The sequence below is a fragment of the Mastigoproctus giganteus genome, chromosome 2, assembly GCF_048544385.1.
Source record: "Mastigoproctus giganteus isolate SK-2022 chromosome 2, ASM4854438v1, whole genome shotgun sequence".
NCBI classification, from domain to species: domain Eukaryota; kingdom Metazoa; phylum Arthropoda; class Arachnida; order Uropygi; family Thelyphonidae; genus Mastigoproctus; species Mastigoproctus giganteus.
The window spans coordinates 221,002,239-221,019,950 of NC_143576.1; the positions used below are offsets into that span (position 1 = coordinate 221,002,239).

Consider the following 17,712-nt stretch of genomic DNA (forward strand, 5'->3'; position numbering starts at 1 on the left):
GGAAAGCTGTAGTCCTTTTGGGAACCTTAGTGTACCATATCATTGATACCAATACTATGGGTATCAAAGCCGTGACTTTCTCAGAAAGTGAAAATACTAGCTAAAGGGGGATCTTTTCTGGTCCATTCCACATTAGGAGGTCAGGGAATGTGTAAACCATAAAATGAAGATAATGATTTCGACAAATTCAAATTTATCTTCTAATTGTGATTGCATGTATTTGTTATAGATTAAAAATCAATTTCGTTTAAGTATGATAAAGTATGATTAATATATATCCCTAATTATAATTAAATAAATTGCTCTTATAGGTGCTAGGGTTTTGAGCGTTGAGACACTAGCACTGAGACTTTATACTGGAATGGAAGCTTGGCAAGGAGTGGAAGCAAGCTTTACTTATAATAACCCTAATAGAAATGAATTCTGGATCCACGTCATACGAGTCTATCTGGATGGCCATTACCAAGAACCACCTGCAGAGTTTTTGCCTCCTGTTCCACAAGTGACAGTAAATACTGGTTGTTGTTCCATCCTCTAGATTTATTATGGTATCAGATTTTTGCTTTTTTTTTTTTAGTTTTAATTATTAATAAATAAATAAAATAAATCTCAGCTTTAATAAATCACTCTTCTTATACTTCAAACCCATTGTTTATTTAGAACAATTCTATAATATAAATATTTCATTCTTCCTACAGTAGTTCATATTCTTTCCCTTAGCATCATTTAGAAAAATGGTTTTGTATTTAGATGCAATCATTCCTTCTCCTCTTTTTCCATCTTCCTTTTTTTCCTACCTGCTGTTTTTATTCATATTGTTGTACCTTCCATCTTTTGAACAGTTCAGATACTCATTGACTGTTTGAAATATTAAATGTGTGTATATAAACTAATTCAGCAAGTCCTGCCATCTTTTATCTGTATTTCTGAATGATTGTAGACACAATTTATAATACATTTCAGCGGAAAAACAGATTTTAAAATTGGAGGAAGAGGAGGAGATTGTAGCTGTTAGCCATTGTTGTCTTCTTTGGACTTACAAAAGCCAAAATTTTCTGGAATTTAAATCCAAATGCTGAAATTTAATAAAGTGATATATAAATAGATTTGGGAATAATGACAGTTTTTTGCGATTTTTTTTTTTTTTTTTGCAATTGTTTTTTGAATTGTTTATGATTTTTTGTGATTTTTTTTTTTTTGCAATTGTTTTTTGAATTGTTTATGATTTTTTGTGATTTTTTTTTTTGTTTTTATGATTTTTTGTTATTTAAAAAAATATGGTTTGAATTATGGAATAATTTCATTCTAATATTGGTCTCAAACTAAATCAAAATAAGAACAAATTAATATTTAAAGCATTTATGTACACATTTTTATGAATTTTCAAAATTTCATGAAAAGACTTGCTCCCCAAGGACCATACAGTGTTTATAAACTGATTTCTAAAAGTTATTTGAAGTTAGGATTAAAATTATTGCTGACATAATAAAAAAACATCAAGGAAAGAAGAGCTCTTTTACCTTGATGTTTTTTATTATTTTGTTGATAATTGCATATAGCAGAAATTTGAATTGTTAGATATTTTGTTTATTGCTTTTTTAAAACTATTAATATGTTCACAGATTTTTTTAATCTAAAAATGTTTCAGATGTGTGGTAATAGTTATTTCATCTGAATGGGAAGCCTCTGCCATTTTTTAAATAAAGCAAACAAAAGTTTGTTCAGTCCAAGAACTGGAAAATAGCCAAGAAAGTTTGGTTACTTAGTCAAGGACTACAACTTTTGTTTCAGAAATACAATCTTCTGTTTGCCTTTAGTTATACCAAAGGATTCTCACTCATTAATGCAATACTTAGTAATATTGTATTTTTAAAATGGTTCAGAAAAGATCAGCAGTTATTATTAAATTTTCAAATGCCATGAATCATGATAAGATTAAATTTTCATACATCCTTTTTTAAGTACTTAAATCAGATTTGGATTATTGTATGTACCAGAGGCATAATTTTGTTAGGCTTAGTGTACAGTAAAATGACTTTTGATAGTTCCTTCAACAAATAAAAATCCTATTTTTGCAAGTGCTCTATCATAATGAAAGTGAAATATTTTTTAATGAAGTTTTTATTATCATAAGACATTATATTATAATGCTTATTTAAGATGACTATATTTAAGATGACTTTAGAAGTCATGTTTATAATGTTTATAAATCTTAGAATATTTTCTTAAACCACTTATACTTGTATATGCACATGAATAAGTCAAAGTCAATGCAACAAGGCATCATATGTTTAAGAGTATAAATAATCTGTATAATATTGGTGTAAATACACCATAGAAAACTCTTAAACGAAAACATAGTTTTCGTTTAAGTACAGTATGGTAAATACACCATAGAAACAGTATGGTAAATACACCAATATTATATAGATTATTTATACGCTTAAACATATGATGCTTTAACTTAAACATTATTATGTACACCTTTTGCCATCTCTCATATTATGGGATTATCTTCGCAACTGGATTGTCATGTCTGCAATACCAGGGTACCTGTCCGCCCACCGATGAAGGCCCAACAAGCCTTGAAATGGTGCCATCTAGGTGGTGGTGGTGCCCACTGAGAATAAGTAACAATAGTCCTCTCTTTTAATGAAGTGTTATTTATTCGAGGTAGTGCAATACATGGCAACTCATTGTGAAGGATGAGCACAATATGAGATACAGATAAAATGACGCCCTTTCACACTACAAACATAGTTTTCGTTTAAGAGTTTTTTATGGTGTATTTACACCAATATTATATACACATGAATGCACAACATGCATATGTGTTCACCTCATCAATGATTCTTTTTTGGTAATTTTAATCGATGTTAATAACAGAAGTATGATGCAATAATTTGCTGTTTATATTTGGTATATGTCAGGGGTCAGCAACTTGCAGCTCACGATGCCCCATGTGGATCTTTGAATATGTAACTGCGGCTCTAACTTTTTTGCCCACATGTACGACAAGCGCGACGCACAGTAGGAGCAGATGGCGACATGAATAAAGCATTAGTTTTGGTGCAAGCCATAAACACTTCTCACTTTAGTTTGCCTGTGTATCACGAGCATTAATAAATAATATTTCAAAATATATAATTTTTTTTAATAAAACACTGTCCCACTCTATTTCATTTCTTAAATCCCCCCTCCCATCTTGAGCTGAGGTGCGGCTCCTCGGATTCTTTTTTTTTTATCAGACATGGAGAAAATACTCCATGTCTGATAATTAGTATACTGTTATGCTGTTTAATTTACAAAGTGTGGTACTCTGCTAAGATTACTAAAGAATGTAAATTAAAGTATGCAGTCCTAATATCTGACTAATTTGCTGGTTTCCTTCTGGTCTGGTCCTTTCCAATTACAATGGATTTAATCGAATATATATTTTGGGCCATTTTTTGCCTGATGCAGTTTTGGTCATAATTATTATTGGTGAAAGAGTAATAAAGCTCGTGGCTGCTTTTTTTTTTGTAAAAAGGAGTAAGAATATATTAGCAGATGAGATTAGGTAATGTCTTCTAGTAAAACAAAGATTTCAGTGTTATATAGGTAATTTGTATATGACAAAAATAGTTGAACCATGGTGATATTAATAGGTCCCCTCTCCCTCAGATTGTTAATCACACTTCTGTTATTAAATTTCTGCTTGCTGAAATTTTATTTCATGAGTGCAAGACTTGAATCTAATTTTAAGTTAAATTTAAGTCAGTCACTCCCACCGCATGCTGTGAGTCCTCTGCTTTTGCAACCCTTTTCCTTTTACAGTTATGCACAAAAAAAAACAAAAAAAAAAAAAAACAATTTATAGTATAATTCTGTCTTGTAATAATCACTACCAACCCTCCCCTCCCCTCCCAGCAACTTATGATCTGCAGTTTGAGACTCGCTACATTAGAAACACAAGATGCATTCTTGTGTGATGCATTGCATCAATAACAAAAAAGTTTCTTGCAGGTAATGATGAAATAGTAAAGATATGATCATAGAAGTGACAATACAGTGATATCTATGGATACTGATGGCATAATTAATCCTTGATCAGTCCATTGATTGATCAAGGATTAAATGAAAGGTCTGGTCAATAAAGTAGTCTAGTTTATTGAATGATTTTCTTTATTTTATGCAACTTTGGTGTGCCTCAGTTCGATATAGATTAACAGCTATCAATCAGCTGTTATCACTATGTTTAATGTATTTCTGAAGCCAAAATTTTTTTGTATAGTATAATATTTCATTACCCTGATATTAATAACCAATCCTCTAAGGATTGGTTATTAATCCTTAGAGGATTGGTTTACTAAGACAATCCTCTTAGGATTGTCTGGATACAGTAATTATTTTCTTGCTATTAATAGCAACATAAAAAGAAAAAATGTGTTTATTTTTTTGTGTTACACTTTATAAAAATTTGCATTGGAATTAACAAATGCAGAAATTGATACTTACTAAATAATTTGGAATTTAAACTTCTCTGATCTGTTGATAGCTTTTGCTGTGATTGATTATTATACAGGTGTATGAGTATCCTTTGAGTTTTTCAGTTCAAGTTTTGCATTTTTTCTGTTTTATACAAATTCATTATTAGAAAAATTTTTTGAAAAGTATGACACATTTAAAATTATTTTGAATCTGTAACTGCCCTTCACCAGGACTTGAAGGAATTTTTACAACTGTACATGCTGAGTACTTTTTAAAGCTGTTCAAATTTATATTTCATGCATAACATTTGGAAGAGCAAAAATATTTTTAGAACTGAACAGTTTGTTGAGAGCTGCATGTTAGGGAAACCCTGCCTGTTAAAGCATTTTCAAGGCCTTATGATTTGTTTACAAGGCATTTTTATTATATGATTATCATGTGGCCAACCATGCATTCATGCAGTACCTCATATCTACCTTCTTTTAAGTATCAGTTAAGTTTTGTTATTGATGAATTTCTGTGATTCATTTGTTTAGTCATTGTCTTTAGTAATAATATAAGATACCTTTGGCACTTGTTTCTTCTTTTAATACCTGTTCATTTCCATCCTTTGATATTTGTAAGACAATTAACTGAGCCATATAACATTGTTTTATGATTCTGATTTATGAATATTTTTGTTTCTGTATTCTACAGTTGGCTCTTGCAATAGTTTTTTTTTTAAATGCTACATCTTGTCATTAAGCCTGTGTTGTTAAGCTTATATGCTTATGTAGGGAAACTACATGAATTTATATTGTAATCTGTGTTAATATGTATTACTAATTGAAATATTTTACTGTTTGAAAAAAAAAAAAAAAAGAAAGTTTTTATGAATGTGTAGTTATGTGTTGTTATTGTTATGAATTAGAATGTTTATTTTTAACTGCTACAGTTGTTAATATGTAAAGTGTGCCCATTAAAGATAAGATATTTACTGGCTGTTATTGCTGCATACTCTATCGAGTTAACTATATTATGACTGTTATTCATATTCCTGTTGTTCAGAAAGATTTTTTTTTTTAAGTGATTTTGAGCCTAGTCATATTGTTTTTGAGCTTGAATCTGGTTGTTGAATCTGGAAATTTTCTTGAAAAGAAAATGTAATAGGAGCTGAAATAACGGCTACCGTATAACTATATATGTTTGAACTAAATCGAAACAAGATCTGAAGAGTTATACCTAAATCGGAATTGTGCTAACTGAAACAGTAATTCCAGAATTATGGTTTTCAATTTAGTGTAATATAAATGTAGTAGAGTAAATAAACACTTCACTGCATGGATATTAAAATAGATTTATTAAAGTTCTTACTAATTGTGTGGTTGTAGATACCACTACAATAAAATTGATATTTATTTACAGTCAATTTAGAAAGTAAATGGTTAATGGTAAATGTGTGACATTACAAGATTGCTTTAAGTTTTTCATCAGTGCAAAATATTTAAAACGTGTGTCATTGGCTTTGTATCACTGTCTTCATGATTTTTGAATTTGCAGTGTGTCACATGCATCCTAATCCCTTTTCTCTCCATAGGGAACAAATGAACTAAATTGTAAGAGTAAGCTCATCCAAGCATTTAGTAACAACTTCAATAAATCTATTTTAAACTCACTGCAATGAAGCATTTATTTACCCTACAATGTATACCTATATAAAATCATTCAGCCTTCAGCATGTGACACAATATGCCAAAGTAGCCCTTGTGCCAATAAACCTCTAAACAACACAACTTTCAATATATGTATCAGTAGCAGTATACATTTAAATTTATTTTTAATCTAAATAAATAGAAAGTAAATATATTTAAATCTATTTACTTTCTATTTCTGCTGAATATGTGTGAATTACTTTATCGGTTATTGATAATTTGTTGCAGAAGTTTTGTGTTAAGATTCCAATATTTTTATTGTAATCAACTGTATGGTGTGATTAATTGTTAATATTGATAGTATTTATGTAATTAATAAGATCAGGAAAGGCACGTACTTGTGGGGGGGGGGAAGAATCATTCTGACTAAATATTCTGCAAGGTCAAAATTATAATTTGAGCATTAAGGCATAGCTTCCCCCCCCCTCTTGTTTTTTCTACCACTCTGCCAGTCCTGACCAAGCTTTATTCTTGTATTACTTGTTTTAATATTGTTAAATTTCAGTGTTTATTTAAGTGATTACCATCTCTTTTTCAGAATCAGGCCAGATGATTTGTCGATTATACAGCATTTAAATATTGGATAACCAGTTTTATATTCATTTTTGTACTTATATTGCACAAAACCTACATGTTATCAGTAGCATATTATCAATGTCCCCAGACATTACTTTCAAAAAATATTTCATTACCTTTCTTACTTGCTGATTCCTTTAATAGTAGTGAAGCTTCGGGCTCGTGTTAAAAACAGTTGTTTCGCACACACACATGTGTTAAAAACAGTTGATGGTTGCAGAAAATTGTAACAAGTGCATGACCACATCCTGGGCCAGTTGTTGTTGTTATTTGGTTTTTAGGAGCATTAGCAACTAAGGCCATATTGCTCCGGGATATGCGGTGGTCATTCTCTGACCTTTCCGCATCCTCCATATTTGGTGGTGACGGGCTCGAACCCCGGTCTAATCAAGAAGCGTGTGCTACGCACTGCTGCTCCTTCCCACCTGGCTACGGAGACGCTATGGGCCAGTTACAATTAGATAAAGTGTGATACTGGTATGCACATTGTGAATTAATTCCACATACAGCCACATAAAATGCACTGCCCATTGTTAACTATTGCATTGGCTTATCTGCTGCAGTCAAAATATTACAAGGAAATTGTAAACTCTGGGCATGGTGGCCACACAGAATATAAATTCCTGAAATTATTATATTGAAGACTTAATGGACAATTGTTGATATATACTTAATACGGATTAATTTCCAATTTTTAAGTTACGTAATTTTTATGGTTTGTGCAGACTTTCAAATCAGCATTTATAAATATTGAAAATGATATTCAAACAGTCTAAAATATCTGTGATAACATTTAATTTATTAAGCATATCTAAAATAAATGATATAAGGCTTAGTCTTAAGACTAATAAAGCATTTGAGGAGAGAAGTGATCCTTGCACTGCTTCTACTTGGTACATGCAGCAGCCTGGAAAGTAAAGTATCAGGGTCTGCTGGTAGTTGGGTAATATGTGGGCTTGGTTAGAGTTACTAAGAGCAAACATGGTGTATGTATATTGTGTGTATTCTACTTTTCAGAAATAAACAAATTTGATGAATTTGGAAGTATAGTTATCAACTGTATTGTAGGGATATCAGAGATATGGTTGCCACTCCAACATAAGGGATGCAGAATTTGAATGTGGGGAGTACAATGTGTACAGTAAGGACAAAAAAAAGCCTCTCACATTATGGCTACCCAAGATCAACTCATCTGTCCATGTGTAATGTGGCCATAAATTGTGTGCTCCTCTCTGGTCGATTTGCCTGTTTTAAAAAAACCCAAGTTTCCAGGAGAATGTTGTTGTCAATGACAGACTAACTCAGCCACTCAGAGTGAAAAGAACCCATAAAAGTACCTTACATCTTTGATGGGATTCAAACCTGGGCCTTTTCTGCCTGGTGTGGGGAGGATGGATTATAACCACCATGCTACCTGTGCAGCGTGCAAAAAGGACTTATAATATAGTATATAGTGTTTCTTGTCAACTCTGTAAAGGCCAGAGATATTATGAATGTTGGTGCAGTTGGTATGTTTGCCTATTTATCTGCAGGAACCCGAAGTGGGACTCCCTTATTTCTCGTCCACCACGAGGAGGTATTGTCCTTCTTCCCATCTTTGACTCATGCATGGTACTAAGTACCATAGGCTTTGATAACTTTCACATATGGGGTTTTCATGAAATAAAAAAAAAAACCTGGAAGTTAAAGAGATAGAGGGGAACCTCTCTGGGAGTTACCCATCCTTCATGTGGGGAACTGTTAAGAGCAGAAAAAAGTTCAGGGTGGTAGAGTCCAAGTAAAAGAGTTTGGGTGGGAGATTAGGTCAGTGAAGTAAAACATGAAAAAACGTGTGTGTGTGATATAAGCCATTAAATATATATTAAAATTTTTAGCATATCTTTTCATTATTAAGATACAGGGTTTAGTATTGTATGGGAACACTGCATTATATGTTATAAAAGAAGTTCTTTCTGCAGTCATTCAGTAATTTTTTTTATTGTTTTTAATAAAGAATGTTATCTGTCATTGAAAGCAGATAATTGTACAATGTTGAAATCCTCATAATTTTTGCAATATTCAGTGTAATCACTTCCATAACTGTTTATTTCAGCTCATCAGTATTATTGATTCTGCCAATTTTGAAGACATTTCTCATATATATATATATATATATATATATATATATTTCTTTTTTTATATATTTCTTTTTTTATATATATTTAGGTTTAACTCATTGTTTTGGAAGTACTGCAAAAAAAGCTTTTTTGTAATTATATATCAAGTGTATATATTTTTATAATGCATAGACTGTGATGTAAGAAACCTGTGGCTTTCAATTACCTATTTTTTATAATGTATCTATTTCAATATTTTGACTTAAATTTATTTTGTAATAGCAATTTATAATCACTGTTTTGATATTGTCTTCTGCAGTATATCAAATATTTGATAACCAACTATTTTATTGAACTGTCATGTTAAAAAATCAACGAAAAGTACAGCCCATGGTTTAAATATAGAAATTTCTCCTTACTCAAGAAAGCTTTCTACATACAAATTATTTGTATTCCTATTTTTTTTCAGTAAGTGCTCTTTGAACATATATGTCCACTATTTTGCTTTGCAAATCTCTTTCTAAGCAATTTAAAATATTAATATGTATTGATATAATGTATAAAATGAAATGTTAATAAAGAGAACTTATATATATCAGTACTTGCATTCCTTGATTTCCATCTATATTTTTTTAAGTTGATATTTTAACCAACAAAGTATGACAATAGTGAAATTATAGTAACCTTATAATACCGTGATAAATCTGACTAAAAAATGAATAGCAAATGCTTCAATATGAAGCCCTCACCATCGAATGGTACCGACACCATTCTGATCTCAACATTATTAACGCTAAACTTCCCTTCAACCTTTCACCGGCTTGGAACCTCTCGCGGCTAAAGTTCCCACGTGTCAAAAAGAGCATCATGGGAGTTTAGATAAACTTTAAGTACAACACGCGTTCACTTCTCTTCCATTTGCCAACTGATGACGGTTTACTCACGAAAGTCCCTCTTAACGACTATTGGCACCACCGGTCTTCTCTTTTTTCATTTACGTTTTTTAACCTCTTTATGACAACCAAGGATTGGAGATCTGCATTTCTACTTCCTTGCGCTCATTTTAAAATCTGTTTAAAATATTTTCACCCCATTCCCCCACCTTAGTTCTTTTTAATGCTTCTTCCAACCTAAATTTAACCACCAGCTACCAAAAAAATTTTATTGCAGATTTATACAAGGTGAGTACCGTTTTCTAAGCATTTGCTATTCATTTTTTAGCCAACAAAGTATATAACTTTATTATAAAGAAACACTATACAGGGTGTGTCATATGTGGGCCCACTTCGAGGATGGATTTAGGACCTATAAACAATTAAAAGAAAAAGTTAATGTAAACATAGGTCTGATTTCAGCTTGTTTTCAAGTTAGCCATTTTTGTGTTCCAGTAATTCTTTCCACAAACTGAGTTAGCATAACTGGCTCCATTCAACTGTTTACAATAAATGCTCGATATCTTATAGAGGGCCTTGCTGATAGTTATGTAAACAAGATCTTCTCACAAGATACTACATTTGGAGTTTGTTATTAACATTTTGATACTATGCATTTGCTGTGATAATGGAGGCTTATTCAAATCGAGAGATGGCAGACATGCATCTCGTGTATGTACTTGCTAGATGCAGCTGAGACAAGATCTCCTGTATGCAGAAATCTTCCCTAATTGTCATGTGCCAAATAAGACCTTTCAGAAAATACACAAATGCCATGTGGAAACTGTTTTCGTTTAGAAAAGGAGTTTCAGATGGTGGTAGACCCATCGGTACCAGAACAACAAGGGAGATCTATGATGCATATGCAGGTAATGGATAATCGAGAAGTTGAGCTGTTTGTGCATGGCAAGGTTTGTCGAACTGGAAGATGGAATGCAAATCTGTGGATAGCATTTCCAGTCAATGAAAGAAGGTAATTAATATACAAGCGGAATAGAGTGGAAGAAAGCACTGAACCTTGAAAATACCAGAGTTACTGGAGAAGTTAAAAGACAAAGCATCTATCATTACACACAGTGAGTGGTCAGAGAGAAAACTGGATACCCAATTTCAAAGCAGGTAATAGGCCTTTGTTTGCTTGTCAAGCAGAGTTGGAGAAACCTCTTATCAGCCCAACTTTTTTTGTTAACAGATATTCAGAGCTGGATTTGAAATATCCACAAAGATGCAATATTGTTTAGTATATTGAGAACACCTTTTCATAGAAAATAGTTCTAATTTATTGCTGAAATTCTACCTTGGGGTCTCAGTAATATTGCATATAAAATATATATCCATTTAAACTTATAAAAAATGTGGTCAACTGTCAAATTTTAAAAAAATTGAGTGCTAATGGTAATCCCAGGAGCTCACATCTGGTGAGTATGGGCTTGGCACACCCATGGTCCTGAACTGGATATCATCATTCTTCTCTTTGGTGATTCTTTCTACCTCAGTCTAAAGGGGCGAGATCTGGAAACCTTGGAGGATATTCAAAAGCACTCCCTCAACAACCTATCCATTGATCGTGAAATTCATTGTCAAGATAATCGTGCACAGCTGTGCATGATTATTAATTCCTTCATCATTCCAGAAGTGTATGGTTTAAACCTAGCTCTTGTGAACACCATCTTGTTGATTTTCTTGGGGTGCACAAAATTGTATTTCTTACAGCTTCAACATTTTCATTACTTCTTGATGTCCTCTTCTTGCCACATGCTAAGTTATTGATATTCTGAATAGTTCCATGCTCCTCAAATTTATTCTGCAAACAAGTAATTGTTAAACATGTGGGCGCTTTTGCTACCCATCTTTAGATCCTTTCAAGAAGTTCAGTCTTTTTTTTTTAGATGCCACTCCATATTTGGACCCAGTATTCCAAGTGTAGCATCAGCTGATTTATAGAGTGGAATTATGACTTCATCTCTCTGCAAGCAAATGTCCAAAATATTAATAGAACACCAAGAGCCCTCCTTACCACTTGCCTACACTGCTTGGAGAACTTCGTATCTGCCTGTATCATAGCCCTCAAAACCCTTTCTGCTTTTTATTTAACCCCACTAAGTGTATAAGTTATTTTGAAATTGCAATTCCCCAGGTGTTAAAACCTTACATTTTGCTTCATTAAATAGCTGCCACATTCTGACTACCCTTGCAACTTATCCAACTTATCTTGACAAAGCACTTCTTGGTGTTGATTATTAACCAATCTCCCAATCTTTACATTGTCTGCAAATCTTATGTCCTCTATTGCTTTGTCGATATCTATTATTATAGAAAGAATTTCTCTTATGGGATTTTTCTCTACTCTGTGATGAGTAATGGTATGAAGTGCGTGGGGTGTTTACTATTATTATTGCTATTACTACTGTTGGTCGAGGAACTTACTTTCCTACAGGTCTTCAGGATCATGTTTTCTGGAGTTCCATATAAGTGTTCTCTGGGAGGCCTATTGTTGCTAGGTTCTTATGGAGGCACTTTGGCATTATGCCAGTGGTTGACATGGTGATCAGGTTGGTCATTACTTAGATTTGCCACATCTCTGACCTCTTGACTAAGTTCTGTGCAGGTTGCTGGTGTTGGGCACTGCTATGTCGATCAGGTAGGTAGCCCTTTCCTTATTGGCATGAGGGTTTTCTGGTCTGTTCAAAATAGTCTTTTCTCTCAGTCCCAGTATAGTTTGTGAGCAGGGGTGTCTAGCATGGCCCGAGCTTTCGTAAATATAATATGGTATACTTTGATCATGTTTTTTTTTTTTTTTGCTGGTATGGTCCCAGTATAGTTTGTGATAGAGGTTGCGTTGGAAGCTACTTTATCTATGTAGCCTTGATGAAGGTCATTGTAGTGTCTGCGAAGTAGTGCCTTCAATGCCCACCTTGCTCTCTTCTGCTTGAGTGGGGTCTGCTTTTTAAGGTATTGTGCTATTTGTCTTTCTTATGGCTCGGTAGATTGGTGCTGTGTTTTCCTGGAAATAATCTCAGGTTCTTTATTGCCTTCTATAAGGGGTAATACACATTTTCTTCGATGTTTTACGAAGCCCTCAAAGTTGCATTGTGGATTCTATTCGCTAATTCTGTAGCATTCAAATATGCAGATAAAGGATCTTGATTAGGAAAATCAGAAATAATTGAAGAAGCAAATACTGGCCAATCTAGATGTATATTTTTAATAGAAAAACGGATTAAGTGTGGTTGAAGAGATTGTGGTCTAATAGAAACTTGAAAAGATATGGGAATGTGATCGCTCGTTGTCCATGCTGATTGGAGATTCCAATTAGAAATAGAATTAACGAAGTTTGAATTTGCAAGAAAAACGTCAATATTTGATTCTCCTGAATGGCCAAAAAAAGTGAAAAGGTTCAGTGGCATAGCTATGTGGGGCAGGGGGAAAGGACGATTCACCCCGGGCGGCACTTTTCACGTGAGACACAATTTTATTTTTCGACCATTCTTATTTATGTTAACTTAGTAAATTTTATTACTTAATAATTAGTTTTTAACAACTATACTTACAACTAAAATAAATAAAATATAAATATAACAAAACCGTTACATTTCCCTATCACACTTGAATTCAAATTCTTAAAAATAAAACACGGTACTGAAAAGGTTTGGCCTATCTAGAATACAAAAATTGTCGTTAATGATAAAACCTAACGAAAGCAATCCACGTGCGTCAGGTAAATTACTGAATCAAAAGTTTGATTTTGGGTTGACATCAGAAAAAATAATATTCCCTGCATCTAGAGAGTCTATGGCATGTTCTAAATAATTGAAAGAATCTTCAATCTTCTCAGATGGGAAACAGTAGCGACAGCAAGAAGAAACTGAATGATATACAAGTAACATGTATACAAATAACGAACTTATTACAGAGACCATTTATCACAGTAATTTCTAGACGATTAAATTGTTTAAAAGGATGGATAACTGTACAGTCTAGAGAAAAGTCCACTACCACTATTTTTAGATTTTCCGAAATTGTGTTTCCCAACAAAAAGCTCTTGAATGGCCATGACATGAGAGCCGGACCAAGGTATTTCCGCGCCCCGTGCAGAAAGGTTTTTCGGCGCTCTCTTACTAAGGATATGCATATTTCTTACCGCATTGTTCTTCTGTTTATGGCGCCCCGGGCAAGGGCCCTACAAGACCGTGCCTTAATCCGGCACTGCATGACATCAATATAGATTTGTTCGTCTAACAGTTTAATCTCATTTGCAGTGACTCTGGAATGCTTCCCATTTATTAGCATTATTCTCAGATTACAACGAGTAGAAGATAATGAGCCAGAAGTAGGATCATTATCTGGTGATGACGTATCATTTCCTCTATTAACAAAAACGCCAATAAGGGATGTATTTACATAATATACCTTTGAGTGGTATATTATACTCATCTGCGGTTCTTATTCTGGCAGTTTCTAGTGCTTGCAAGTACTCAGGGCAATAGCCATCCCTGACTGCATGATAGTAGTCCAATTTTCTTCTTTTGCAGTTTATACAACAGACAGCCTCGTCCCTGTTAGAGCACTCTGAAAAAAACATAGCCACTGCGAGCACAGCAACCATACGATGGAGCTTCGTGAATGCAAATTTCGTGGAATGGCCGTAGCAAGACATACACAACAAATCGTAACAATCATGAATAGTCGAAACTTATGGAAGCTCCAAGTCAAAAATATTCGATTCAAAGATGAAATGCACTTGTAGATTTTGGGAGTAAAAATTAAAGCCCAATATACCCCCCAGGGGCTCACATCTGTGAGTACAGGCTTGGCACACCGAGGGTCCTGAGCTGGATATCATCATTCTTCTCTTTCTTGGTGATTCCTCTCTCTCTCTCTCTCAGGGTAACTCGGGAATTTTTATTTTGGCTGGTGTAGCATAAGTTCCTGGCTTCCTTGTAATTATATACATGTGCTGTCGATCTAGCTGTGGTAGAAAAGTGGAAAGAAGTTTCTTGCTTAATTTTCTCTAATGAAAACCTAAACTCAGCCAAAATCTTCATGCACCAATTCTCAATTATTTCTACTTTACTCAACTACTTTGAGTTATCATGTCCTAATGAGGGACACCAGAGAATATTCCAGCCAAAATGAAAGAATTAGAAGTCGAAATAGGCTCAAGATCTGATTTGGATGCTGCCTCAATCAGCACACCACGATTCCTAATAAGTCTAACTGCTTTAATCTTTACATTTTTAAACTCAGTCCAAAATGTCTTGGCCAGTATGTTTCTTACATCATCACTGGATTTGCACACAGTCGATTCAGAAGTTCTACGTATTATTATATTATCGTCTTGTTTTGGAGGTTTTCGCTGGAGATTTTAACTGAGTAACATCAGCAAAAGGCCTTGGTTGGGTTAACGGCTGCTTATCCAAAGAGTCTTTAAGTGACTTCATCTATATTTGATCTTGTTAACTGTGCCCCAAAGGATCTGTATACTCCATGTACTGATAGAACTGTAAAAAAAATTGCATGACCTTTTCTAATAACTGGGTACGCTTACTGACTTCATCATGAATCACTATTAATCTCTCATTTCCAATAAGTAAGGCAGTTGCTACAGTCTCGAGATACGGCTATTTATCCATTATATTTAACCCTATGGGCTCACATCTGGTGAGTATGGGCTTGGCACACCCAGGGTCCTGAGCTGGATACCATCATTCTTCTCTTTCTTGGTGATTCCCTTAGACTTTCTCTCTCTCTCTCTCTCTCTCTCTCTCTCCCTCTCTCTCTCTCTCTCTCTCTCTCTCAGGGTAATTCAGAATTTTTTTTTTTTTTTTTTTTGGCTGGTGCAGCATAAGTTTCAGGCTTCCTTGCACCATATGGCTAATAATAATAATAATATTTCCAGCTGTTGTGGTTACGTTATTCGTCTCTCATTATCAACTCATAATATCTTTTCTTATTTTAGATATCTCATCATACATGGAAGATGCGTCCTGCACGTTTTGTACTTCATCTGTCATTCTACTAACTTCATTAATAACAATTTTTCCTTCAACTATTTCCATATTTGCTCCACACTTGGCCTCCATGATGGTTTTTCAAGATGGCAGAGAGTGCAGTGTGTGGGTTAGTCTTTCTTGAAAATAATTCAGGAATTTGGCATCTGATGGTGTCAGTGTATTGTAATCTTTTTGGGAGGCTTTTGAAGACTCCAACCGTTGCCATGTAATTTTTTAAAGAGGAAAAAAAGCTTATGCTAATCAACTGAAGAAAGATTCATTTCCTAAGGCTATTAATGGTGCCCTCGTGGGCTAGTTTCTGTGATGAATATCACCCTTGCTAATATGGCACCACAGTTCACATGACCATTGGATCTCAGTTAGCAATGTGGGCCCGTTCTTCATGTGAAACGCATTGAATGCTGTATGCTGAATACTGAATGTCAATCTCGTGGGTAGAAAGTGGACATGATTACACCCTCCTCACCAGCTTGGGACGTAAAAGGCCTGAGTTCAAATCCCATCAATGACATGAGGAAATTTTTATGGGCTTTTTTCACTGCATTGCTGAGTTAGCTAGTCTGTAACGTGGGGTGCATGTTTATCCACCGAAACTCCCGTTTTTCGTCCAGTACACGGGCAAATCGACTATACAATTCATGTAATTTACAAAAACAATATAATGTCGCCTCGTCGCCTTAGTTGCTTTAATGTGCGCGAATGCGCACGTTAAAACTCACACGTATGCCCGATGTAGTGCCAAGCTCATGGGCATTGCACTATCAGAAATACTGGTTAAAGAGGTTATACGCCTTTCCTTATGATGAAAATAATGTTTTGTTTTGTTTTTTAAAATTGTTATTAATCATTAAACCTTTGCACCCAGTGGGTCTTTTACTTGTAGATTCTTAATGCATAAAGAATAAATGCTGGTAACTTGATCAAGAATATTGCTTCCCTTTGTTGCCTCTGTAACTGCTGCTCTAGAAAATAGTCATCCATGAAAGCCACAAAAGTCTTGCTAGTGTGTGAATGACCAACCCACAAATTCCAGTTAACATCAGGAAAGTTTAAATCCCCCATTTTGAGATATTCTGATTTGCTGGCCCAGCCTATTGCCCTGTCCGCTGCTGGAACGAGTACAGAGAAGGGCAACAAGATTAGTGAATGGAACAAAGGGTTGCTCTTACGAAGAAAGGCTTAAGTTTTGCAAATTACAGAGTCTGGAGACTAGGCACCGGCGAGGTGATATGATAGAGGTGTATAAGGCCTTGAATGGTTTGAGCATGCTCAATGCCGATGGGATCCTTCCTCTTGCTCAGAATAAGCACCTGAGAGGGCATAAATTCAAATTGAGGAAAGACAGATGTAGGATAGATGTGCGGAAATTTGCCTTTAGCCAGCGGGTAGTTGGTTTGTGGAACAGACTTCCATCACTTGTTGTGGAAGTTGATAGCCTAAACAAATTTAAGGCTCAGCTGGACAGGTATTTCGAACGAACGGAGGGGTGAAATGGGAGTGGTGTTTTTTTTTTTTTTTTTTTTTTTTGGCTGATGCTGAATAAACTTGCTTTCTTGCATCATATGCCTCTACTAATGCTAACACACTCCTACTCTCAATTTTATTTTCCCAGTGCTTACATTACACCTAACTGTCTCGACATTGCACTCCTCATCCAAGCCAATTGGATGCACTGCCTTATAGTTAATATTCTTATTAACTAAGAGCATAACCCCTCCATCTCTCCTATCCTGTCTGTCCTTGCTGTGTACGTCGTACTCCCCATATTCAAATTCAGCACCACTTATGTCTGATTGATACCACGTCTCTGCTGTTCCTACCCTGTCTGCATTCGACGACTTAATCAGTACTTCAGTTTCGTCAAATTTATTTACAACGCTCCTAACATAAGTGTACATGCAAGTGTACGTGTTCTTGTTCTTACCCTTTCCCT

The 17,712-nt window shown here is 34.5% G+C and overlaps 1 protein-coding gene across 1 annotated transcript in view; it reads left to right on the forward strand.

The window, feature by feature from the left end:
• The window catches only part of LOC150090152 (uncharacterized), a 55,831-nt gene extending 55,271 nt beyond the window's left edge, over positions 1–560 (forward strand). Inside the window, exon 7 of the mRNA XM_090368975.1 lies at positions 312–560. Within this exon, the coding sequence (XP_090225101.1) occupies positions 312–538 (227 nt within the window). The 3' untranslated portion in view covers positions 539–560. The remainder of the gene's footprint in view (positions 1–311) is intronic.
• Positions 561–17,712: the final 17,152 nt, after the last annotated feature.